Here is a 27510-nt window from a genome sequence, read left to right as displayed (position 1 = left end):
ACCTTTGGGCCTGAAGCTTTTTATTTTTAATTGAAGCTTTATAGTTTCGTTTGGCTTCAAACCACTCTGCAGGGAGTGAAGGTAGATTGGCAGACCTATAGTTCCTATACTTTCCCACCAAAGTAAGCTTCATAGCGTGGCATTCATGATCAAACCAGGGTTTGGATTTGTTAGGACGTAATGGCCGCCGTGTTGCCTTTTTTGAGTCAAGCAGGCTTGAAGGAGTAAAATCAAGTCCTGAAACAAGTCTATTCTTATATTAATTAATTATAATTATAAGACAACTTCCAGAATTCAGAATTTTGATTTTATGCTACTCTATAATACATACTTGGGACACGGGTGGCGCTGTGGGTTAAAGCCTCAGCGCCTAGGGCTTGCCGATCGAAAGGTCGGCGGTTCGAATCCCCGCGGCGGGGTGCGCTCCCGCTGTTCGGTCCCAGCGCCTGCCAACCTAGCAGTTCGAAAGCACTCCCGGGTGCAAGTAGATAAATAGGGACCGCTTACTAGCGGGAAGGTAAATGGCGTTTCCGTGTGCGGCTCTGGCTCGCCAGAGCAGCGATGTCACGCTGGCCACGTGACCCGGAAGTGTCTTCGGACAGCGCTGGCCCTCGGCCTCTTTGAGTGAGATGGGCGCACAACCCTAGAGTCTGTCAAGACTGGCCCGTACGGGCAGGGGTACCTTTACCTTTACCTTTTATAATACATACTTTGTGCTTTCCTATTTTATTGATACAATAGAAAATGTAAAAATATTGATGTGTGAAAACAAGTATTACAAAATCAGAGGCTGCAGTGCTATATGTACTTACCTAGAGTAATTCCCATGGAATTGAACAGGGGTTACTTTTGAGAAGACATGTATAGGATCGCACTGGGAAGTACTTAAATGGGAATATGTTTAGATTGTAAGCCTGCAGGCAAAGCTTTTTATTGTTTTATAACTACATTTTATTAATTTTCTTTATTGATTTTAGCTAGTGTACAGTGCCCAGTACATATAAGGTGTCATAAAATTAACACATTTTCATAGTTAAGGTAATAAAATTGAAGAATATGTTATAATTATGCAACTAATATGAATGTAGGTACTTGAATCAACACAATGCCCGAGTCAATAAATAGCTTAAGCATTTACTCCAGGTCAAGTTGGAGTCGTGTCTCTTTACTGACCTCATGCTTAATACAATTCAGCCCCTCCACTGCTGGTTTCTCCTGGTTTGAAAAGAAAACTTCAACCAAATTGGCAACCTAATTTCCAATGCTATTCTGGCTGAAATCAAGATAGTTGTAGACATACAGGAAAGCCCTAACCTCAGGGCTAAATGAGGCACAGCAGCAAGAGCAGACACCTTGGTTGCCATGCCAGCCTGCCTCAATCACATATCGAAAAGGTGGAATCATAGAATCATAGCACTGTTGAATTAGAAGGGACCCCAAGGGTCATCTAGTCCTACCCCCTGCAATGCCAGAATCCTGCCCACAGCTGTTCCTAGGTGGCTTCAACCACCAACCTTCTGGTTAACAACCAGGTGCACTGACCCAGCAGCTCCTAGGGTCTGGGGAGTCTCAGGAGAGCCCTGCTTGCTGGGGCCTGGGAAGGTCATGTGAGGCCTCTGAAAGTCTCTGCGCGATCTTGCTAGGCTCCCACAAGATCTTGTTGGTACCCAGAAGCTGTAGCCATGTAGTGTAACATGGGGGGGGGCATTGCCCCGGGCTCATGTTTTGAGGGGGCGCAACCAGGCACCCCCACTATAGTTCCCTCATTGAGGGAAGCCACGCCTGGGCTGGCGTTTGGGGCTGGGACGTGGGTAGCAGCAGCAGCCGCTCCACTCCTGGGTCAGGTCTGAAGTGTCCACGCAGCGCCCCTGAGGCAGCCCCAGTAAGCAAGGCTTCAGCAGGAGTGGCAAGTGGAGCAGGCACCAGGCAGGGCACCAACTTTCCATTTTCTCAGGTGGGATGGCCTCATCCATTCCCTGATCCAGGCCAGTATTTCAGAATGCTCTGGGGCATTCTTCCGCAACCCACTTGGGGCCCTCCAGATGTTTTGGACTACAGTTTCCACCCGCCTCTGCCAGCATGACCAATGGTGAGGGATGTTGGGAGTTGTAGTCAAAAAGACCTGGAGTGCAGTAGTTCATTGATACTTATTCCCAGGTAAACATATTCAGGATTGCAAGCTAAAGCTGCTAATTGGGCAAGAGATATGGAGATGATATGGTTTCACAGCTCAAATGCAATGGCAGTGTATCCAGCTGAGGCATTTAACTATAAAAATTATTCAGACCTGCTGTATTACCAGCTGCAGAAACATCTGTAGTTCTGGCTCTGTTGGAGGACAGTAATGGCAAACACCAATTTAGCAAGCTTTAATGTAAAGTGATTTTGAGGGAAATAAGTAACTATTTATTTGTAAAATTTCTATCCCACTCTTCCTCCCAAAGCAGTCCAGGAGTGGCAAACCACAAAACAGCCAAACAATGTAAAAGCAGTTTAAAAACCTGGAAACATTTAAAAACAATCAAATATCCTCACAGCTAATAATTAAAAGGTTGCCAGGAGCTGTATATTTCTGACACCCAATGTTTGGGTGAATAGGAATGTTCTTAAATTTCTCCTGGATGTTAGCAATGAGGGAGGGGGATAGACTTTCCCAGGGAGGGCTTTCCACAAATTGGGATCCGCTATTGAGAAGGTCCCAGGAGGACTTGGGGGGAAGGGAGCCAATGATTTCGGAACTTGTGGGAATAAGCAAAGGGGGCAATGCTGGCTTCCACTCCAATTTTAATTTTTCAAAAATCCCACAGAAAAATCGTAAATACAACATATTGGGCCCCTAAGAGACTGGAGGAAACTCTGGGTAAGAGGTGGCCATGCTGCTTAGATTTACAATGATGAAATACTGTCTGTATGATGATATGCAGAGTTTCATTGGTAGCAAAGCTACTGATGCCACAAAATGCAAGGACCCAACACTTCTTACAGGCGCTGCTTGTGTGACACAGATGATAAAGGCAGCTGTGCATAAGAAAATAGTATAGATAACATGGGGGAAACTGCAATAATAATGGGAAAATATTCGTGGGTGTTTCTTTTTATTTGTTTACATGCCTGCGATTGATTGCAAATATTTAATGCTTTATTTAAAAAAGGAAACCATTAGCATCTCTTTAAAAATGCTGCATTTCCTTGGTCGTTTCCTTATTCCCATGTTTCCCATCTAAGCTGAGAATGCCTGATACAGCATTGTCATCTCAAGATTGCTTTCTTAGGATTGGTTCCTGTGATAAAAACTCCTGTCCAGACAAGCCCAAGATAGTTTGGGAAGCTTCAGCCACACACCATTGCTAATCATTGAGAAGTCACATTCACTATATTTCTAGGTGGAACTATGAAATAGCATCCACCAGCCTGTTACCATTTATCACAGGAGAGACTTAAAAAAAAAAAAAGTATGTAGGAAGGAGGCGCATTTTTATACTTTCTACTTGTACTTTCACCTCCTGTTCATCTTCTAAATCAGAGGCTTAAAGTAACACCAGTGATGAAGACATATCCGATTACTGACCACATAGCTGGTACAGCAAAACTAGCAGCACAACCTTGTGCATGTTTACTTTGGACAGAAATTCTACAATGGTGCTTATTCTCAAGTAAGTATAGTATATATTGGGGAGGGTTTACTGGCTCTTTTGGACAACAAATGACAAGGTGAATCTGGGTAGTTCAGGATAACCTTTCATGTTACTGGCTGTAGGCTATGTACCCAATAAAAGCAGTGAGGTTGTTTCAGTTTCTTATGTCACTAATACATACCAGGAAGGGGTATTATTATTATTATTATTATTATTATTATTATTATTATTATTTTATTTATACCCTGCCCATCTGGCTGAGTTTCCCCAGCCACTCTGGGCGGCTTCCAACAAAGATGAAAAATACACTAAAATGTCACATATTAAAAACTTCCCTGAACAGGGCTGCCTTAAGATGTCTTCTGAATGTCAGGTAGTTGTTTATCTCTTTGACATCTGGTGGGAGGGCGTTCCACAGGGTGGGCGCCACTACCGAGAAGGCCCTCTGCCTGGTTCCCTGTAGCCTCACTTCTCGCAATGAGGGAACCACCAGAAGGCCCTCGGTGCTGGATCTCAGTGTCCGGGCAGAATGATGGGGGTGGAGATGCTCCTTCAGGAATGTCTTCATCCAATGTGCATTACCTGATCTGTTTCCTCACAATTAACTCCACTGTATCCCAGGCACAGTTCAAACACCATGTTATCCAATGTTAACTTTCTTTTTGGATAAATAGCAGGAGAATGGTCAAGAAACTGGATTCAAGTGCTAAAGGCAAGGAAGCTTAAGCTAGGCAGAATCTAGATCACCTAGACATAAGTAATCCTCTGTTTGGCCTTTTGAAGGTAGAGCATGGCATGAATAAAACTGAAATGACAAATGTGTTATTTTGAATGCACATCAGAATCAGTGTTTCCTTCAATACCGTCATGTGTGAAAACCCAGCTTTTTTATTGCCATAGTTGTTTTTTTGATGGTGATTTACTGTAGCATTTCTAAAATTTGAATGTTTGTCTGTTCTTGGTCATCCAGGTTACAAGTTGGCACACAAACCATCCACTGTCACTGGGTTTATAAGGGAAGCTGTTTGTACTTTCAGTTAAATCTTACTTCAACCCTGGCAATGGGTCAGGGTTCTCCATAGCACCAGAGCACATCTGGCTAGTTTAAGGGGCAGGCCGTGTGGCAGATACAGCTCTGTCCTCCAACACTGTGCCATCGCTGTCAGCTACCCGGCATTTGTTGCCGGAGGTGGCTGCCCCACTTTTCTGATACCAGGGCTGGGCCTCACAACACCCACAACGGAAGAAAACCCACATAGTCCCAGAGAATGGAAGTCACTTCACATTGGCTTCTATATGCTGCCAACATTGGGTTGGGAGCAGCCCTGTGTGAAATGTGCACAATACTATGAGTCAATTCAATGGAAGGAGGTTTTCAGCTACAAACTTTGCTGTTAACGATTAGCCCCAAATGGAGCAATGATTCCCCACTGCAGACTTGATATACACACACCAAAAATAACACTTGAGAATACCATTAAGCTCTTTATAAAATATGAAGGAGATGCAATGTTGCCAGTGCTCTTTTACCAAAATGAACAATTTACCTTACTCCCAAACAGCTAGTGGCATGGCAAAAGGATTTAAGAGAGAGAATGGTTGTACATTTTACTGACAGCTGTTTTTAATGACTTTTGTCAACCAAATTTTGCTGCTTTGCATCAGAGAATATATTTATGATAAGGCTCCCTCCAAGAATAACTTGCTTGCTCTAATCACGTTTGCGTAGAGATTTATGACTTGGTGCTTATTCACTGGTTAAGGCTTCACAACATGAAATGTCAGTGAGCCTGTTATAAATTGCTTTTGGCATCCCTATTCTATCTTTTATTTGGCTCAGAGTATTTCTACCTGAAAGTGATAAATTCCTGCTATAACCGCTTTATGTGCTCCAGTAATTACAGAAGGGGTGTGTGTGCAGATTTCTGCAGAGGTATCTTTTTAAAAACAGCAAGCAATAAAAAGCAGTAGAATGGGTTGAACCCTGAAACGTTATTGAACGAAAACAATGGCCAGTGAAATATCTGTGTCAGGAAGAATGTGATAAATGATGGGGGGAAGAACAGAAGCTACAGAAGTGCTTGAAGCCTCTTTAGGAACATGTTAATACTACTGAATTCCACAGGTTTTTCAAACATCAGGCTTAGGGACTGACCACATTTTGAACACACATTTCATTGCCCTCTCTGCCACCCCATAGCTTCAGCCCTGTGTCAATAGTTTTTCAGAGGAATTCCTAATTTGGACCTTGTGTAGAAACAAATGAGCTTTACACCCAAAGAATTGGTTTCAAAGTTTTACTGCAGAATAATCTTAAAACTAGTTACATATAAACATTACATGAACAAAGTAATAAAGTAACACTACAAACATGTAATGTGATTCAGTCCTTTATGCACTTCAGTAAACTTTCCTCTCTCCGATGCCAGAGATGAAATGTTCATCATTGCAGAGCTTCTCTGCTACTGCTACTACTGGCCATCTCTGACTTCTCAGGTATCCTCTCTTATATGTGAGAACTGCAGCGATGTCTCATCAGATAGTTTAGCTCACTGAAATAGAAAAAACACCAGCTTTCTGCTTTCACCTAGAGCGGAGCCTCTTGCTTAAGGTAAACTTCTCTTTACAGCATTCCAAATACAACCACAATATTTTACGTACATTAAGCTTACAACATTAACACCGTGGCCTCAAAAGAAGTCATGCAGATCAATATTGTTGATGCAAATTGGCTAGTTTTGCATTCACATGCTCAGCTTGTGCATTTCCTCCCTGTTCTAGGGCTCAAATTTAAGTTTGCATATACCTGCATGGCAGGATCAATATCGGTCAGAGAAGTGGGAGACAATCTGGATGCATAAATGGCAAAGTGGGGATGAATTATTGTTGATTGGAATAATTCTTTAGAGAAAATAAAATAAAATTTATATACCACTTGATTATATAATGGGGCATGTTCTGTTTTAACACTTTTTCACATATGGCTGTTTGACTCCAAACCTTGATTTTATACTAATTGAACTCTAGATGTTGTTTTCTTTTGTCTTTTCTGTTTAGTAAAAACTGGTTTCGCATTATACGACTTAGAATTATTTCTGCAGTCTTCCAGGTTAGTTTAATGTTGGATTCTCATACCTCTGAATCAAACCGAGGGAGGCAGAACATCCACTTACCTACCAGCAGAGCTCTGTTACAAAAGTCTAGATCTGCTTTTTGCCTTTTCCCAAACATATCATGGGCTTCATTCTCACCAGTGCTTTCCCCCCTAGATAAATAGGTGTCGGTACTCACCACTAAGTGGCCGGGGGAAGCGCCACACTTTTTAACAACGAAAAGAGGCGCTGGCGCTGCGCATCCTTGAGCACCCTCTGGCATAAAGCACCGGCCACTGACACGTCCAGTGAACCATCTCACCCTGTCAGGAGTCCCGGCCGGGGGGACCTCTGCCTGCCTGCCCGCCCGCCCGCCCGCCCGCCCGCCTGCTGGAGCCACGGGGCTGCAATCCCACCCAGATGCCCGGGAAGGGGGGACTTCCGAGGCGGCGCTGCCCCGCGCCGAGGGACCCCGGCCTGGGGCGCCGAGAGGCCTCCAAGGCGGAGCGAAGGGGCTCCCGGCTCTTTTTCTCGGGAGAGAAGCGATATCCGCGCTCTCTTCCCCGGAGGGCGGCGCCTCGACCCGGAAAGGCCGCTTCGGCTTTGGCGCGCGCGCGCCTCCCTGGGCCGTTGGCGCTTCGTGAGGGGCGGAGCCGGCGGGCGGCGGCGGAATTCGAAGCGGCTCCTGTGGCGTCGCGAGGCGGCGAGGGCGAGCCATGAGGGCGGCGGCGCTGCGCGGGCGCTCCGGGAACCAGCCCGAGGGACGGATGGAGGCCGAGCCAAGAGGCCTCGGGTGGAAGGAGACCGGCGCGGCCCTGGCCAGGCTGGCCGAGGCCCTCAGCTGCTCCCAGTGGTAATCAGTTGCCCGGGGTGCGGGGGGGGGGGGCAGCGGGCATGTATATATCCATATCTATATACATATAGATATGTATATGTTTGTGTGAATATATACGGTGTGTGTTTTATTATTATCAGGAGGGTTTGCAATATAAAAACACAAAAATATAAAGCATAATAGCAAAAAAACAAAAAAGAACCACCCCCACAGCATTGTGTGTGTGTGTAAAAATACATATGTTTATACGTATGTGTATCTCTAAGTGTCCAGGGTGGGTGGGGGAGAAGGATGGCTCTTCATGCCCAGGGTGACCACTCTTGAAAGATTCCTGCTGTCTCTCCCCCCCCCATTTATTCTTGCCCTCCTTCACCAGCTCACCCCAAGTCTCCACTGTTTTGAATTGTAAGTCTCTTGGGGCAGGAACCTGTCAAACCCCTTCCTCATGAAGGTGCTGTGGTGTTACTGCTATTTATTGTTATGTATTAAATTTGTCGGTTGCTTTTATCTTGCCCAAAGCAAGCCAGAACAACTTAAAATCAAAAGCAACCCCTCCTCCATAGATATATTAAAATCAAGAAAGAGAAGAAAAAGCACAATACATTAAAAACATCCCACCCACTTCTAAAGGCTGCAGATAATTAAAGGCCCTCTCTGGGGAGAGCATTCCACAAACAGGGAGCCATCACAGAAAAGGCCCTTTCTCATGTGGTGGTGGTGGTGGTGATGGTAAAGCTAGCTTGTGTGTAATAAATCAAGCTGGACATATAATCATCACCATTACAGGTGTATTTATACTCTGCCTTTCCCCCCTTACAGATAAAATAATAACATAATTGCTGTACACTGAGTCAGACATATCTGTCTATCTTAGGGTTGCCTTATTTCAAAAAGGGAAAACCAGGACACTCTGAAAGTTGAGTTGTTGTTCCATTGACTTGCCTAAGATCCAGGACAAAGCACCACATTTCAGAAATTTCCCCCGGACGTCATTTCTGCCTTTGAAATCCCGGTAATATCTGGGACGTATGGCAGCCCTAGTCTATCTAGCCTGCTTCTGTCTGCTGTGAGTGACCGCTTCCCTCTGGGTAAAACAACAACAATTATTATAATAATACTTTTCCTCAGCCACTCAGGGCAGGTTACTAAGTCAAAGGCTTTCCCCAGCCCTGCTTCCTGAAGTTCTTTTACTTGGAGATGCCAAGAACCGAACCTGGGACCTTTCTGCGTCCAAAGCATGAGCTCTAATTCTAAGCCTTCCTTTAAAATTTGTCCTGTTACCATGGGAAAATCAGAAGGCAACGCCACAAAACAAATAAAAAGCTATAGGCTTTATACCAGAAGTTTATTAGGAATTATGTGATTCTGATAATTAGGACAGGAACTTAATATATATATACTTTCCTTGACAGTAGGGACATTTTGAAGAAACCTGTGAACATCGGAGGCTGTGAACATGTCTTATGCCTGTAAGTAATTCCATATTAGACAGAAGTGCCTGGCGTGCTCTGGTCCATGGGGTCACGAAGAGTCGGACACGACTGAACGACTAAACAACAACAACAATTCCATATTATGCTGTGGTGCAATAACTCCTCTTCTGGCTTATTGATGAATGTTGAAGATCCTTTCTTCTTCAGTATGTTTTTAGTCATAGAATCATAGAGTTTGAAGGGTCTTGCAATGCAGGAATCTCAAGTAAAGGATCCATGACAGATGGCCATCCAGCCTCTGCTTTCTGTGTTCTTGCTTCTGTTTTAAAATGATCTGCTCTTCTGTCTTTGGTATTTTTTGTTTCTTTGTCACATGGTGTTTATTGCTTATTTTAAGCTTTTATAAACCACACTGTTTTAAAAAGTGGGATAATTGTACAGGAAACATCAATTCACCCTACTTAGGAGTTAATATTTGGAGTCTGCTAGGCTCAGTAATGAGTGTTGGATGAGTGTTTTACATTAGGTGCAATAGTTTGCTGTTAACTAATGAATTATATATATTTGTGGTTGCCTGGGAAGTTGGGCCACTTTCAGACCAAAATAATTGTTTTAAGAGCTGTTCTGGGTTGCATAAAAACATGCATACTTTTAAAGCAATACAGGCTGATCCAATAATGAAAACCCACTCCAACTTCTCTTGGATAAGGCTTGATTGATAATTTTAATTGATAATTTTCTTGATTAGCTTCAGTCAGGGTTTAGGCATAGTTTTGGCGCATGAACTGCCCAGGTCACCACATACAGTGACCTCTGTTGATTCTCCTTGATCTTTCACCAGCTTTCAATACCCACAACCTCCTATAGAGGCTGCCGAAAGTGGATCTAGGTTCACTGTTTTGAGATGGTTTCAGCCCTATTCGGATGGCCATTTCCAGAGAGTGGTGCTTGGGTGAAGCAGTGGGGTTTCACAGAGGCCAGGCTTCATATTGTTTAGCATCTGTATGAAATGGCTGAGTGGGATCATGCAGAGATTTGGAGTGTGTTATCAATGTGCAGATGACATGCAACTTTTATTCTCCTTTACATTTGCAGGTGTGGCAATGGATGTTTTTAATGTTTGATGTATTACAGTATTTTAATATTTTTTTGGAAGCCACCCAGAGTGGCTGGGGAAGCCCAGCCAGATGGCCGGGGTAGAAATAAATTATTATTATTATTATTATTATTATTATTACAACTACTACTACTACTACTACTACTACTAGACTGGTGTCTGCCTGTGGACTAAATAAGAGCCAGTAAACTGAGGCTCAATCCAACAAAGACTAAGGCACTGTTACTGGGCAGTTCCTTAGACCTGAAGGGACACAACCTTTTCTAGAAACAGTTGCACTCCTCCCTAATGGAGCAGGTGCACAGCTTGGGGGGCACTTCTGGATCTATTGCTGTGGTTGGAGGCACATGTGACCTTGAAATTCTGGTTCATTTTAAAAAATGGTTTTGCCCTACATTGCTTAAGGCCCCTTAAATATTGTCTCAAACCACAAGAACCAGCCCAGATGCTGTGGTTTTCATCAGGGTGTGAGTGAGGTGGGGAGTGTGGCTGCATGGGAATAGACCTTTTCAGTGGTGGCACCCCATCTATGGAATGCTATTGCCAGAGAAACATTCATGGTGCCATCAGTGTCAATTTTTAGGTGCCAGGCTCTTTGATGTTAAGTTAGCTTCTCCTGTGGTGGAGCAGGTTAGGACTTGTCTTTTTATTATATTGCTTTGTCTTCATTTTACAAATTTTGTATTGTGAGCCACTTTACATTTGGCTTTTAGCTGATTTTATTTTGATGCTTTGACACATTTCTTTTTTTGTATAAAGTGACTAAGAAATGTAATTAGAATAACTGACTGCCTTATATTACTTTATCTGATCAGTACAGCAAGAAGTTTCCCTGTTTTTGTTAGTTTACCTTTAAAACGTTGCAGGTGGATAAGATCTCCCTGAGGTTTGGATTATCTGTTTTGAACAGACTGCATACTTAGAATCTGGTTCTAAAACATCCTATACCAGTAAGCAGATGCTTTAGGAGAGAGCATAGAGGCTGCATTTTTCTGTAACTGCACATAACATTGCTTCCATTTTACATGCATGTAACCAAGCACAAATACTGGGTCACCTCCTCTTCAGTGGCAGCAGGTTAATTGTGAAGTTGGCAGACCATCATGTATCCTGCATGCCTGTAAAATATGAGGACTTATCAGGGTGCTCCATTTCTAGAGTTTGCAGTGAAGGAACAGGCAAAAACTGAAAGCAAACAAGTAGATCTAAATCATGTGCTTGCTGTATGGTTTTTAAAGCCCAAATCATACCTTGGAACATAAGCCGTGTAGTTAGCACAAACCGTGGTTTAGTGTGTTGTCTGAAAATCGAGCTTATGTGGCCTGTGTGTTTCTTCTGTTTATCTTAGTTTGCCGTTTCTGCCCATCACTGTGTTAGATCCCCCTTTAATAGAAAGCTGTAGTCATGGAGACTTTTAAAAGAAACAGCAGTAAGATGCATTTTTGTTGTTGTTTAAATGAGCCCCCAGAACTAGTAAACTAAAAGGTTGCAATTAAACATTGTCTACAAGACACCTGGCAACATTTATCATCACATCATTTGTGGAAAGGTTCCAAAGTGACTCCAGCTGCTGCAGCATCTTTTTGGCCTTATTGGTAAAGTAAGAGAGGGTACCTTTAAAGTAAAGGTACCCCTGCCCGTACGGGCCAGTCTTGACAGTCTTGACAGACTCTAGGGTTGTGCGCCCATCTCACTTAAGAGGCTGGGGCCAGCGCTGTCCGGAGACATTTCCGGGTCACGTGACCAGCGTGACATCGCTGCTCTGGCGAGCCAGAGCCGGACACGGAAACGCCGTTTACCTTCCCACTAGTAAGCGGTCCCTATTTCTCTACTTGCACCCGGGAGTGCTTTCGAACTGCTAGGTTGGCAGGCGCTGGGACCGAGCAACGGGAGCGCGCCCCGCCGCGGGGATTCGAACCGCCAACCTTTCGATCGGCAAGCCCTAGGCGCTGAGGCATTTACCCACAGCGCCACCCGGTACCTTTACAATGTCCTTAAACTGGTGTGGGTTTGTAAGCTTTGCTGGTTCCATAAGTGGCACAGCAATGGGCTGCATTATAAGTTTACAAAGGTGTTATAGGTTTACAAAGGCATGCAAACATAAGTGAATGCAGGGGAGTTTATATTCTGGGGTGATGGGATTGGGTTATGCAGCCCCACCCATGTGATTTATATCCTCTAGCTGCTGTGGTTGTCCCCCTTAAATTGTCGTGACACGTTTCAACGTATGTAAGCATGAAAAGCTGTCATACTTTCAGGTGGGCCACTGAGCTATCTTGCCCAGGCTGGCAACATCTCGCATTGAACTTAGGCAGGGGTTTTCTTCTCAGTCCTGCTTCCTGGGACTCCTTCTAAATAGGAATCTCTGGGGACTAAATCTGTGAGAAGCATGCACACTGCCACTGAACTGTTTTCTCACTATTCTTGAGTTATTTTTAAATGCCTCCGGAAATAGTTCTAAAATATTCCACAGTGCTAGTTCCTTGAGACTCTTTAACTGAAGTTCTCTTGCCCCTTTCCATACAAACTGCTTAATTCCTGCTTTCCTTCAGTTCCCCAATTCCCTTGGACTTATCACCTGATCTAACAGAGTCTCCAGTGCCATTCATGGTATAATTCCCCCACCTCCCCACCTAGTTTTTACCTTTCCTGGAATGTCCCACCACAGTGGCTCCTGCTTCCTTCTTCATTCACATCCCCTTGACTCACTTTGTACCTTTTCTCCTTCCTTTTCTGCTTCTACCAAGGCTCCTTGTGTTGGAGACTTGAGTGAGGGAGAGAACAGAGTGTGCCATATGAGATGGCAGGAGGAGTGTGTCTTAAACTGGCCATTTGACTAGTTAAATATAGTTGAAATTAGTCAAGTCGTAGAACTATAACATGCTTTCATAGATTTGCTCCAGTGACAAAGACCCGGATTAGGTAACTGGTATGGAGATAGATTACATTTTAAACTATTGTAATCCATTGCTGATAGGTGAAAATATCATGCAAATATAAATATTTGTGTGAATAATAGAAGACTGAGCAGTCGTCTTGGCTTTTATCTTTGGAATCCAGGGACAGCCCAAGCAATAACAATTTAAATGGTATGGTGGTTTAAATGCTATCCAACTAACAAAATGGACTTGAATCCACAAAAGCTTATGCTATAATAAATTTGTTAGCCTCTAAGGTGCCATAGGACTCTCTGGGTTTTATGTTTTGCTTAAAATGAAATTAAACAATGGCACATGGAACCAATAAAGACTTGTGGGGGGAGGGAACAAAGTTGATTTCTTCCCTGCTCCCTGGCATTGCATGGCACTCCCAAGGGTTTCCCACTCTTCCAAGTGGCATTGCCAGGGGTCCAAAGGGCTGCACAGAAGTGAGTGAATATCTGTGTGTGGTTCCATATATTATACAGGACAGAGAGTGCCTATACTTCAGTTAAAGTGTGCATGGAATCAAGCTCTTGTAAGGCATAGAAAGCTCCCTTGCACTTAAAGTTTTAGCATTGATCCATCTAGCTCAGAAGTATCTGTACCAAGTATAGGGAATATGTTTTCAGCCCCTTCAGGGCACACTGTGTTCAAGGCAACCTTCTGGGGGCCACTTTCCAGTGGACGGAGGAGCCAGAGGCAGAGAAGTGGGCTGATCAATAAATGTGAAATTTTCCTTTGTATAGTACACTAGTCTCGTCACATTTGCACATTCATCTGCATCCTCTATCCAGGAAAGCAAAATGCATTATTGATGCTCAAGGGCAAAGTTTTTTTTTAAATAATATTTTTATTAAGACTTTCAGATAGAAAAGAGAAATAAAAATACAAAAATAAAAAGAAAAACAAATTAAAAACAATTCCATTTTCATAGTATTTCCTACATTTGCTTATTTCCCAGACTTCCCCACACCTCCCCTCACTGTATTCCAATTCAAATATTTAATCAGCAAATCCCTTCCCTCTATCTTATCTTAATCTTTATCCTAATATATTAAACCTTTAATTTTTCATCTTTTAACCTTCGAATTTTCCATACTCCTTCGCCACATTATTCCTAATAACCTTTTAACCTCCATCGCATGTCATTCTAACATTCATTGATTTTATAATATTTCTGTAAATAGTCTTTAAATTTCTTCCAATCTTCCTCCACCGTCTCTTCTCCCTGGTCTCTAATTCTGCCAGTCATTTTTGCCAATTCCATGTAGTCCATCACCTTCATCTGCCATTCTTCCAGAGTGGGTAGTTCTTGTGTCTTCCAATACTTCGTGATAAGTATTCTTGCTGCTGTTGTGGCATACATAAAAAAAGTTCTATCCTTCTTTAACACCAATTGGCCCACCATGCCCAGGAGAAAGGCCTCTGGTTTCTTCGGGAAGGTATATTTAAACACCTTTTTCATTTCATTATAGATCATTTCCCAGAAGGTCTTAATCCTTGGGCACGTCCACCAAAGGTGAAAGAAAGTGCCTTCCGTTTCTTTACATTTCCAACATTTGTTATCAGGCAAATGATAGATTTTTGCTAGCTTGACTGGTGTCATGTACCACCTGTATATCATTTTCAATCAAGGGCAAAGTTTCAGCCAGGCAAAGACGCCCCAGAAGGGTTCATAGTGGGGCCAGTAGAGAGTGTAGCTCTGGGGAGACTCCTGAGGGCCAGATGGGCCCAGAGGACTGAGGTTTCCCCATTCCTAGTTTATACAGAGGAGCAGCGACCCTCCAGGGTTTCAGTCAGGCAGTCTTTCCTACCCCTACCTGCAGATTTCAGGGGTTGAGCAACGGCCCTGTCCCAGTAGAGTCGGCAGTTTTGCCTTTGCTTTCTGATGGGGCTACTGAGGTGTGTGTAAAACAGCAAACTACCTGCTTAACACTATTCGTCAATTGATTTACTGATGTATTAATCCTCACATGTCCACCAAAAGAAATCTAGATGGCTGAAGCAAGGGAGTTGATTTGGAACGGAGACGTATGGATATACAGTATTTCCCACTGTGTGTGTCATGGAGACTCTTTCCAAATCCCAAGTATTGGCATTTAGCTGAAAGCAAAACTGTTGTCTGATCATCCCCAAGATAAATTTCTTAACCCGTAGTTTGGCTGTCTTCTTAAGGGAGAGACCAGCATCTGGAAAGAGTGGGGGAAGGAACTCCTGACCTCAAAAATCTCTTGTGAATCAGCAAACTAAGATCCATCATCCAGCCTTGCTTTAGAAGAGACTGATTTTCGTTCCCCAGGTGTCTTAAAGAAATGATTCTAGTGTGCTCTTCTCATGGTTGGAAGAAGGTTGCTTTGGAGAAAAGGCAGAAAAGGAGAAAATATAACAGTAGCAGCAACAACAAAAGCTCTTGTTATGCTGTTTCCTCTTATTGAATACAAATGATAGTCGAGTCTTCCACAGGAGTACGCCCTGAACACTGCTTAGGGTAGTTAAGTCAGCTGCAGTTAGTTTTCCAAGCCAGCTGCAGGTCAGACCAAAATAGTTTTGCTGCGGCATAAACTGTTAATGTGCCTGGAGAGGGGCGGAAAGTAAGAGGTGACTGATGTATAAGAGGAGAAGTGTGTGGAAGCAACAAAACGGCAGCCACTGGGTCATAAGGGGTGTCTGAGCACTGGGTAACCTTTTCTGAGGCTTGAACAAAGCTGGTCCCTGCAGCGCTGCAGTTTGGTCAAAGGTAGTTACTTCTGAAAGCTGCCTATGGTTAGCATGCATGACATGCCACCTGAAATTTAGTGCATTCTGACATTTGAATATGCCCTTGAATATCGGTCTTTTAAAAATCACTGTAGTTGTACCAGCAGGCTCTAACAGAGGTCATTTGTGTTGTCTAGACTTCCTCAAGAGGCAGGCCTTGCCCTATAAAAAGAGAGGAAAATCCTGCTTAAAATCCAAATAAAAAGTAGATCTCTTGGGAAGCAGAAGGTGATAACTGCCGGTGCAGTTTGTTCTTTTTGCACTGTGGTCATTAGAAACTTTCTTTGGTACAATTTTAACCCATTCTGTCTTGCTGTGTCCCCAGGTTTCAGGACAGTTGTTCTTCCATGTTTTTTATGGATGCTTCAGCACTCTGTATTCTCTTCTGCCCATCTGCAGTGTCCTATAAGTTCAACATTTCCATTTCTTCAGTTTCCTCTTGTATATTATTTACTCTTTACTATCATTTTAGTTTTCTCTAGTCCTTTATTAGTATATCTGTGTTGTCTTGGTCTTTGTCTAGCAGGACTGAACACAATGTTCTTTATGTAGCCATAAAGAACGACTTGGATGATGGACTCAACGACTTGGATGATGGATATCAACGACTTGGATGATGGACTCAAGGGCATCCTGATCAAATTTGCAGATGACACCAAACTGGGAGGGGTGGCTAACACCCCAGAGGACAGGATCACACTTCAAAACAACCTTGACAGATTAGAGAACTGGGCCAAAACAAACAAGATGAATTTTAACAGGGAGAAATGTAAAGTATTGCACTTGGGCAAAAAAAATGAGAGGCACAAATACAAGATGGGTGACACCTGGCTTGAGAGCAGTACATGTGAAAAGGATCTAGGAGTCTTGGTTGACCACAAACTTAACATGAGCCAACAGTGTGACGCGGCAGCTAAAAAAGCCAGTGCAATTCTGGGCTGCATCAATAGGAGTATAGCATCTAGCTCAAGGGAAGTAATAGTGCCACTGTATTCTGCTCTGGTCAGACCTCACCTGGAGTACTGTGTCCAGTTCTGGGCACCACAGTTCAAGAAGGACACTGACAAACTAGAACGTGTACAGAGGAGGGCAACCAAAATGGTCAAAGGCCTGGAAACAATGCCTTATGAGGATCGGCTAAGGGAGCTGGGCATGTTTAGCCTGGAGAAGAGGAGGTTAAGGGGTGATATGATAGCCATGTTCAAATATATAAAAGGATGTCACATAGAGGAGGGAGAAAGGTTGTTTTCTGCTGCTCCAGAGAAGTGGACACGGAGCAATGGATCCAAACTACAAGAAAGAAGATTCCACCTAAACATTAGGAAGAACTTCCTGACAGTAAGAGCTGTTCGACAGTGGAATTTGCTGCCAAGGAGTGTGGTGGAGTCTCCTTCTTTGGAGGTCTTTAAGCAGAGGCTTGACAACCATATGTCAGGAGTGCTCTGATGGTGTTTCCTGCTTGGCAGGGGGTTGGACTCGATGACCCTTGTGGTCTCTTCCAACTCTATGATTCTATGTGCTGTTGTTGGTAGTACAGAATACAGCAAGATGTCCCTGAGATCTGACCAAATGCACTGAGTAGGATTTAACATATTGAATCATAGAATCATAGAGTTGGAAGAGAAGGAGACTCCACCACACTCCTTGGCAGCAAATTCCACTGTCGAACAGCTCTTACTGTCAGGAAGTTCTTCCTAATGTTTAGGTGGAATCTTCTTTCTTGTAGTTTGGATCCATTGCTCCGTGTCCGCTTCTCTGGAGCAGCAGAAAACAACCTTTCTCCCTCCTCTATGTGACATCCTTTTATATATTTGAACATGGCTATCATATCCCCCCTTAACCTCCTCTTCTCCAGGCTAAACATGCCCAGCTCCCTTAGCCGTTCCTCATAAGGCATCGTTTCCAGGCCTTTGACCATTTTGGTTGCCCTCCTCTGGACACGTTCCAGTTTGTCAGTGTCCTTCTTGAACTGTGGTGCCCAGAACTGGACACAGTACTCCAGGTGAGGTCTGACCAGAGCAGAATACAGTGGCACTATAACTTCCTTTGAGCTAGATGCTATACTCCTATTGATGCAGCCCAGAATTGCATTGGCTTTTTTAGCTGCCGCGTCACACTGTTGGCTCATGTTAAGTTTGTGGTCAACCAAGACTCCTAGATCCTTTTCACATGTACTGCTCTCAAGCCAGGTGTCACCCATCTTGTATTTGTGCCTCTCATTTTTTTTGCCCAAGTGCAATACTTTACATTTCTCCCTGTTAAAATTCATCTTGTTTGTTTTGGCCCAGTTCTCTAATCTGTCAAGGTCGTTTTGAAGTGTGATCCTGTCCTCTGGGGTGTTAGCCACCCCTCCCAGTTTGGTGTCATCTGCAAATTTGATCAGGATGCCCTTGAGTCCATCATCCAAGTCATTGATAAAGATGTTGAATAAGACCGGGCCCAAGACAGAACCCTGTGGCACCCCACTAGTCACTCTTCTCCAGGATGAAGAGGAACCATTGATGAGCACCCTTTGGGTCCGGTCAGTCAGCCAGTTACAAATCCACTGAGTGGTAGCATAGTCAAGACCGCATTTTACCAGCTTCTTTACAAGAATATCATGGGGCACCTTGTCAAATGCCTTGCTGAAATCAAGGTAGGCTACATCCACTGCGTTCCCTTCATCTATCAGGCTTGTAATTCTGTCAAAAAATGAGATCAGGTTCGTCTGACATGACTTATTTTTCAGAAATCCATGCTGACTATTGGTGATCACAGCATTCCTTTCTAGGTGCTCACAGATTGTTTGCTTAATGATCTGCTCCAGAATCTTCCCTGGTATTGATGTCAGACTGACTGGGCGGTAATTATTTGGGTCCTCTCTTTTCCCCTTTTTGAAAATAGGGACAACATTTGCCCTCCTCCAGTCTGCTGGGACTTCGCCTGTTCTCCAGGAATTCTCAAAGATGATTGCCAGTGGTTCTGAGATCACATCTGCCAGTTCTTTTAATACTCTTGGATGCAGTTCATCTGGCCCTGGAGACTTGAATACATCTAAACTAGCCAAGTATTCTTGTACTATCTCCTTAGTTATTCTGGGCTGTGTTTTCTCTACTGAATCATTTGCTCCAAATTCTTCAGGTCGGGCATTGTTTTCTTTATCGGAGAAGACTGAGGCAAAGAAGGCATTGAGGAGTTCAGCCCTTTCTGTGTCCCCTGTTTGCATTTCACCATCTTCTCTGAGTGACCCCACTGTTTCTTTGTTCTTCCTTTTGCTACGAACATACCCATAGAAGCCTTTTTTGTTGCTTTTAACCTCTCTAGCAAGCCTGAGTTCATTCTGTGCTTTAGCTTTTCTGACTTTGTGTCTACACGTGCTGGCTATTTGTTTGAATTCCTCTTTGGTGGTTTCCCCCCTTTTCCATTTTTTGTACACATCCTTTTTTAATCTTAACTCAGTTAAAAGTTCTTTAGATAGCCACCCTGGCTTCTTTAGGCACCTTCCATGTTTCCGTCTCATTGGTATTGCCTGAAGTTGTGCTTTTACTATCTCCCTCTTAACAAACTCCCAGCCATCATGAACTCCCTTTCCTTTTAGTATTACTGTCCATGGGATCTCACCCAGCACTTCCCTAAGTTTTATGAAGTCGGCTTTCTTAAAGTCAAGAAATTGAGTCCTAGTATGCTTGGCTGCTCCTTTCCGTTGTATAGTAAACTTCAGAAGAGCATGATCACTTGCGCCTAATGATCCTTCCACTTCTACCCCATTAACCAGGTCATCGACATTGGTTAGGACCAGATCTAAAATGGCTGTTCCTCTTGTTGCTTCTCCCACTTTCTGGACAATGAAGTTGTCTGCAAGGCCAGTGAGGAATCTGTTTGACCTTATGCTCTTGGCTGAGTTTGACATCCAACAAATATCTGGGTAATTGAAGTCCCCCATTACTACTATCTCCCTTCCTTTTGCTTGCTTGGCCATCTGTTCCAGGAAGGCATCATCCATGTCCTCCGTTTGGCTTGGGGATCTATAGTAAACTCCCACAATGAGGTCACTGTTATTCTTCTCTCCCTTAATTTTGACCCAAATGCTCTCACTTTGGCTTTGAGGTTCTAAATCTTGGATCTCTTCACAGGTATACACATCCCTGACATATAACGCCACCCCTCCTCCTTTCTTGTCTGGTCTGTTTCTCTGAAATAGATTGTATCCCTCCATTTTTACATTCCAATCGTGGGACTTATCCCACCAGGTTTCAGTGATGCCTATTATGTCATATTTAGTTTGCTGTACCAAGAGCTCAAGCTCATCTTGTTTATTTCCCATGCTTTGTGCATTAGTGTACAGACATTGAAGTCCATTAATCATTCCCCCGTGTCTCTTATTTAAGGATTTTTTCCTCCCACCACTAGGTCTGCTTGCTGTTTGCTCCATTTGGTCTATGACATTTGGATGATCATCTTCATCAATTGATAGACTCCTACCTTCAGGAGCACTGTCTCCCTCCCCCACATTAGTCAGTTTAAAGCCCTCCTGATGAGGTTTCTGAGTTTTTTGGCAAAAACATTCCTCCCAACCGTTGTGAGGTGCAGCCCATCGCTTGCCAGAAGTCCATCTTCAAGAAACTGCAGTCTGTGATCTAAGAATCCAAACCGTTCCTGTTTACACCATTTGCGAAGCCAGCTGTTTACTTCCACTATTTTCCCCTCTCTCCCTGGGCCACGTCGTTCAACTGGGAGGACAGATGAGATGACGATTTGTGCATTTAATTGCTTCAATTTCCTGCCCAGAGCCTCGTAGTCTCTTTTGATCTTCTGGAGGCTATTGCTTGCAGTGTCATTGGTTCCCACATGAACCAAGAGGAAGGGGTATTTGTCAGTGGGTTTTATGATTCCTGGCAGTCGTTCAGTTACATCTTGGATCTTAGCCCCGGGGAGACAGCACACTTCCCGAGACATGATGTTGTTTGTTTTATTTTCTTCCATTTATACCCCACCTTTCTTCTATGACCCCACCTTGGGTCATGGAACCCAAGGTGGCAAACCAAGTAGCCACTGATCCAGGCACTGACCAGACCCAGGCCTGTTTTGCAAGGTGTTTGACACATGTGCTTTTAGACCATATCCTGTGTCATCAGTTTTTGTGATTTCACTCCCACTCTGCCCCCCACAAATGGTTATTTCTCTGAGTCCAGGGATCCATTTGTGTGCCTATTAGTTGCTCCTTCTAGCTCACAACATGTATGAGTTATCCAGAACTTCAGACAGAAAGGAAAGGTAATTAATTCTCAAAAAATTGTATAGCTCAAAGATGAGGAATTTGTGCCCTCCAGATATTTCTGTCATCTTACCACTGGCTGTAATAACTGGGTCTGACAGGAGTTGGTGTCCAATAATATCTGGAGGGCCAAAGGTTAGCCATCCTGGTATAGAGCAAGATTTATTGCTAAGGGAAATATTTGATCGATTCTGATAGGTACTCACAAAACTGTTAGGCTATGATCAAGCCTAAATTAAGCACTTAAAGTCTCATGGAAGAGAATTAAGCAGGTGCTGAATGATTTCAGCAGGAGAATTAAGTGTTAATGAATTGGGCTTCCCCGCCAGCTTCCCCCGCCAGCCAGCGGGCAGGCTGCTCCCTGAGCTGCTCCCATTAAAGAGCGCACGGCTCTTGCGGGAGGTGGGGGAAGTGACAGAGCGAGGCTCTCTCACTTCCCCCACCTCCCGCAAAAGCCCCCAAGAGCTGTGCTCCCTTTAAAGAGCCACGCGGAGAGTGTGTGTGGCTCTTGTGGGGGCTTTTCCCCAAGGAGGAAGAAGGACTGCCCTTCTCCCTCCTCAGGGAAAAGCCTGCAAGCTCCATGCGGCTCGTGAAAGGGAGCGCTGTGCAGAGCCGGGGATGCATGCAGGCTCTTCTCATCACTCTCTTTAAATAATATTTTTTTTCTTGAATTCCCTCTCTAAAAACTAGGTGCGCCTTATGGTCAGGTGTGCCTTATAGAGCATAAAATATGGTAACTTGAAGCACATTTATCCCAAGGTATGACTGTATTATATTCTTGGACACCATTCTTCTTCGATGGATGCTTGGTAGAGTTGTAATGCTTAAAGCCTACTTCAAACCAGGAATTATCATCCTAATTTGTATTTGACCCTTAACCATGTTTGGGTATCCATACTTTAACATTTTAACTATGATTAAGCCTTATATTTTCATAGGGCCATTGTCACAGGCTGGATAATCTGTAGCCAGATAAATCTGTTAAAAGGTGCATGAAATATGTTCAAATCACTGTTTTCATAATTTATTGCAACCTGGTATTTAGTCAGATTTTATTAGGCTCTTTTCGCTATTGGGCTCTTACTAGCTGGAAAGATGTGGTTTTCGCTGGTTTATAACTTATTCCAAATGTCTACTATCTTGTCCAGCATTAGAGACAAAATGTAAATAATTCATTTATTTATTAAATTTATATGCTGCCCTCCCTACCAGAGGAGCTCAGGGTGGCAATTATTGCCTTGCTTTGCCATATTAGTACTTCAGTACTTATTTAAGACTTCTCTTAAGCCACCTATCTTGAAAGCTGTTGCCAGTACTCTGTGTGAAAATGTTTTTGCTTATATCTGATTTGCAGAAATTGTGTGGGTGACAGCAGTGGAACAGCCTGCCCAGTGTGTCACGTGCCAGCCATGGTACAAGATGTGAAAGTAAACAGGCAGCTGGACAACATTGTCAAACTGCACAGCAAACTGCAGAGTCTGTGGGGCAGGGACTTATCAGGTAAGTGGAAGGATGGCTGTTTAAAGCATGTGGGGCAGACACATTTCTGAAATGCTATTAAATGTGAGATCTGGACATTTTATAGCAAAGTATGAACCTCATCCTCCTGAAATCCACTGAGATCTTCGTTAGAATAAAGGGTAAAGGCTAATGCAGCATTTATACCTGCAGTTCACTAGAATCTCTGTTGAATTTAGATGAAAATGTCACATTTTGCGGATGTGTGGGGGACTATCTCCTGGGAAAAAAAAGCTTAATAAAACTATGGGGCTTCTGTATTCTCATCCTTGCTTAAGGTTCTGAGGGTCAGTTTTCTCATTATGTATTCCAAGCATGGGCCCATTCCTACAACACAGTGCCCTGTTTTCATGATATTGAAAGACCTGTGGTTAGGTAAGACGTGCAGTCTGCTTTCTACAGAGCTTTTTATTGTAGAGTAGATGTTTGTAGCCCTGTGCCAGGGAACATGGTTTGTAGGTAAATTGAGTATACTTATGCATATTTCCATGCCATATTTTCTGGTTATACAATTACATTCATGAACAAATATTATTCATTTGGAGACCAGCAAACATAGTGTGAGTATTGGCTCTTAGATTGCAGTCAAAACCAGGATCTGTTCATAGAAAGCCTTTTCAAATATTAGTATTGAATGCAGTTCGTTCAGTGCTCTTTAATGCTAGAAGATTGTGCCCCAGGTTAGTGCTTTCCAGATGCTTTGAACTACAGCTCCCATCAAAACATTCTGATGCAGCTTCTAAGATCACAGGCGTTCATTACTGTTGCATTCACATTGGATAACTGGCATTTGTATTTGGTAAATTCCCCCTTCATTTGCCCACCAAACTCAGTGCGTGGCCTTAAATTAAGTCGCTCTCATGGTAATTGAGGTAGAAAGGAGTGTACCTACATTGACATGGGGAGATTACAGTGGTACCTCGGGTTAAGTACTTAATTCGTTCCGGAGGTCCGTTCTTAACCTGAAGCACCACTTTAGCTAATGGGGCCTCTTGCTGCCGCTGCGCCGCTGGAGCACGATTTCTGTTCTCATCCTGAAGCAAAGTTCTTAACCTGAAGCATTATTTCTGGGTTAGCGGAGTCTGTAACCTGAAGCGTATGTAACCTGAGGTACCACTGTAATTCAAATGCTGGCAAAAACATCATTGCTGTGCGCTCTGCCAGCCAGTGTAGCACTTCCTTGCCCTGAGCATGTTCGCATTGTGGCAGCCTTGCCGCCTTGTCCTTATCTGTCACCATGCGCAATGGCAATACAGGCCGCCAGATGCCAGATGAGTGCTGCTGCACCACCCTGCTATTGATCTCCGCACTTGGAGAGTGCACCAAGTGTTGGTTTGGATATTATTTTAAATGGAAGTGGCTAATTGTGTAGCTCTTTAGCCCTAACAAGCAAGGCCAGTCATTGGGGGTCATGGAAGCTGTAGTCCACTGGTGTCTGAACAGCCACAGGCTAGCCATTCCAGATTTTAAAATGGCTAGAATAGTAGCTTTGTTAATCAGTTTCATCAGAAACGAGAGTTTTTGTGTGTCAGAGTCCAGTTGCGCAGATGCAAGTGACCGAAGTTCTTCAGTCCTGTAATATTGTTGTCAGGATGGACATGGGGACAGGATATCAGCCACAAGGTTTGGGTCCTTGTTCACTTCCTCATTTTCCAGTGTGATATGTGCCCTTCTGCTTTCTATGCTTGAAAATAGTTTGGTTTCTATGCAAAGGAAGAAAGTGCAAATCTGGCATCAGAAAAGATAGCATTTTAAAACCAATAGGAGAATGCTCTTAACCAGCATTCAGCTAGAGTTCCTTGGTTTGAACATAATGGAACAGTGGCTTAATAGAAACCAGAATCTTTGCACTGACGCCAGTGATGCAAAGTGTTATACCATGGTTTTATGAAGACTCATATAAATTGTCAGAACCAGTTCATGGTGAGTGCGTATCGGAGCCAACCGATCTCCACTATTTTTTCTTTAAAGAGCAACTATTACTTGCAGATTTGCTTATGTTGAAAGTGTATTTTCGGACATAAGACTGAATCAGATTCCCCCCTTTTGTTATCAGATTGCATGGTAGACCCTTTTATTAGTTTCTTTTTTCTTGAGTAAAAAAAAATATAATTGTCCGCTGGTTCATTCTTCTAGATTGAAAAAAATGCTAGCAGTCTGCTTATATAAAGGTTCACGTTTACAAATTTAAATTAAATTAAAGGAAAACTCCTTCAATGCAACTGTTTTGTGTAGTATCTCATTTATTTGGATGTTACCTTCTTAAGATGACTGGTAGGCAATTTGAAAATTAAATCTTAGAAGGCAAGTGTTAACGAAACCATCTTCAAGTGACAATCAAAATATGTTAATTAAGTAATTGAAAAAGGAAGATTCTTTTTAATTTACATGTAATTAAATTCAGACTAGGGAAGACTTAAATGCCTTTCCTGATGAGCTAGTATTGAACCACAGTGCTGCTGCCTTAGCAAAGAAGGGGTTTGTTTTGTCATAATCTTTACTCAGGGTTTTTGCTGACATATTGAAATCTCTGTCTTGCCAATGCAGTGACTCATGGGAAACCTGCAACAGTGTCTGCATATCAATTGTGGATCCTTTGTCTCGCAGAATTGAATCAAACTAGACTTTAGGAAACAATGCTTTGCCTTTTAGGGGTGAAAACAGATGTGATATGGGAGATCCATGATTGAATTCCCCAGGTCTTTATTGGTTTAAGGCAGGGGCATGTGGGGGTGTCAGATTTTGATCAGAGCAGCAAACAACACTTAAAGAATGGTTCCAAGTGCTGTTCCTTTATCACTTAACTGCTGCAGCTATTAGACTCGCAGAAGAAAAAAGACAGTGCCATTCTTGAACAAAGAATTTCAGCATGAAATGGTGAATTGCAACTTAGCAGCATGGTGGATAAAAATCAATGATTTTTTAAAATATATATATATATAAAAATGGGACTTTTAAAATTTAAATCAGATTTTTAAAAATAAAATGCTTTTGGAGGAAAAATCTTTCTAAAGATAGTTTTCTATTTAAAGTTACTTTATAGTCCAAAGGCTTTTCATCAGGAAATAAGGATTTTTTAAAAATTATGTAGGCTTTATATGCAATGTTTAATTTTTTTTTGGTAAATAAATTCCATTAATCCATTCACAATGTCATGTTCTTCCAGAGGTTTCTGTAAGATTATTTGGAGCAGTTTTTCTAACGAGAAGATATTATCACAGACACTTGTTTTTGCAGTTCTCAAAAGTGTGAATTTGTGTCTGCAGAGATAACATGCCTTTTTTTCACAGGAAAAAACCTTAATCCCATTGTTCCATTGCAAATTTATATACACAAAATCAACCCCTTACCTCTTAAATGCTAAGTTCCAAGAGGTTCAGTGAATAGAAGGTTTGGAGTGGAATAGATCTGCACTAGTAGCTAAGTGTGAGGCAGTAAAAATGAAAGTGCAACCTTGTGAGCAGAATACTCCACAAGTCTTGGGATCCTTGTGGAGTACCGTATTTTTCGCCCCATAGGACGCACCGGCCCATAGGACGCACCATGTTTTTTGGGGGGGAAATAAAGAAAAAAAATTTTATTTCCCCCTCAGGCGCTTGTGGGGCCAGGAGCGGGGAGAAGCGCTTTTCTCCCCACCGCCAGCCTTCACATCAGGTCCGGGGACAGGGGGAAGACGCGCTGCGCCTCCCCACTGTCCCGGGAGCTTGTGGGGCAGGCAGCGGGGAGAAGCGCTTTTCTCCCCGCCGCCAGCCTTCACGTCAGGTCCGGGGACAGGGGGAAGACTTGCCGCGCCTCCCAGCTGTCCCCGGAGCTTGCGGGGCTGGCGGCGGGGAGAAGCGCTCTTCTCCCCACCGCCTGCATGTAGAACAGGTCCGGGGACAGCGGGAAGACGCGCCGCGCCTCCCAGCTGCCCCCGGAGCTTGCAGGCAGGCAGTGGGGAGAAGCGCTCTTCTCCCCACCGCCTGCATGCAGAACAGGTCCGGGGACAGCGGGAAGACGCGCCGCGCCTCCCAGCTGTCCCCGGAGCTTGCGGGGCAGGCAGCGGGGAGAAGCGCTCTTCTCCCCGCCGCCAGCCTTCACGTCAGGTCCGGGGACAGGGGGAAGACGCGCCGCGCCTCCCAGCTGTCCCCGGAGCTTGCGGGGCAGGCAGCGGGGAGAAGCGCTCTTCTCCCCGCCGCCAGCCTTCACGTCAGGTCCGGGGACAGGGGGAAGACGCGCCGCGCCTCCCCACTGTCCCCGGAGCTTGCGGGGCTGGCGGCGGGGAGAAGCGCTCTTCTCCCCACCGCCTGCATGTAGAACAGGTCCGGGGACAGCGGGAAGACGCGCCGCGCCTCCCAGCTGCCCCCGGAGCTTGCAGGCAGGCAGTGGGGAGAAGCGCTCTTCTCCCCACCGCCTGCATGCAGAACAGGTCCGGGGACAGCGGGAAGACGCGCCGCGCCTCCCAGCTGTCCCCGGAGCTTGCGGGGCAGGCAGCGGGGAGAAGCGCTCTTCTCCCCGCCGCCAGCTTTCACGTCAGGTCCGGGGACAGGGGGAAGACGCGACGCGCCTCCTCGCTGTCCCCGGAGCTTGCGGGGCTGGCGGCGGGGAGAAGCACGCATCTCCCCGCCGTCAGCCTCTAAACCACATAGGGAGACAGCGGGATGGCGGCGTTCCGCCTCCCTGCTGTCCCCCGACCTTGTGGGGCTGGCGCTGCGGCTCTCCTGAAGCCTGGAGAGCGAGAGGGGTTGGTGCGCACCGACCCCTCTCGCTCTCCAGGCTTCAGCGAAAGCCTGTATTCGCCCCATAGGACGCACACACATTTCCCCTTCATTTTTGGAGGGGAAAAAGTGCGTCCTATGGGGCGAAAAATACGGTAATTGTGCAACTCAGACTTGAGGCAAGTGCTGAAGGCTCTTCAGGGCTGGCAAACTCTTCCTAATCCCACTGGATTCCAACAACTGCACTAACA

At 44.3% G+C, this 27510-nt stretch overlaps 1 protein-coding gene and 1 long non-coding RNA gene across 4 annotated transcripts in view; one reads left to right on the top strand and one right to left on the bottom strand.

Annotated features, from left to right (window-relative positions):
- Nucleotides 1-5918: 5918 nt before the first annotated feature.
- LOC310659592 lies at nt 5919-7006 on the bottom strand. The gene is made up of 2 exons (XR_014502837.1): nt 6927-7006; nt 5919-6187 (listed from the first exon to the last, which is right to left on the bottom strand). It is a non-coding gene; the product is annotated as an uncharacterized lncRNA (long non-coding RNA).
- A 274-nt stretch (nt 7007-7280) lies between these two features.
- Nucleotides 7281-27510, top strand: part of BARD1 (BRCA1 associated RING domain 1) — a 61319-nt gene continuing 41089 nt past the window's right edge. The window contains exons 1-3 of one of the 3 annotated variants that reach the window (XM_083399901.1): nt 7281-7580; nt 8975-9031; nt 22399-22544. In XM_083399901.1, the coding sequence (XP_083256027.1) occupies nt 7444-7580; nt 8975-9031; nt 22399-22544 (340 nt within the window). In that variant the 5' untranslated portion in view covers nt 7281-7443. The remainder of the gene's footprint in view (nt 7581-8974; nt 9032-22398; nt 22545-27510) is intronic. The other 2 variants (XM_083399902.1, XM_083399903.1) reach the window with 2 other exon arrangements.

Source organism: Podarcis tiliguerta (assembly GCF_965153285.1).
Source record: "Podarcis tiliguerta genome assembly, chromosome: 1".
NCBI classification, from domain to species: Eukaryota; Metazoa; Chordata; class Lepidosauria; order Squamata; family Lacertidae; genus Podarcis; species Podarcis tiliguerta.
The sequence above is the reverse complement of the archived record's forward strand: the minus strand, read 5'-3'. Positions and strand labels throughout refer to the sequence as shown.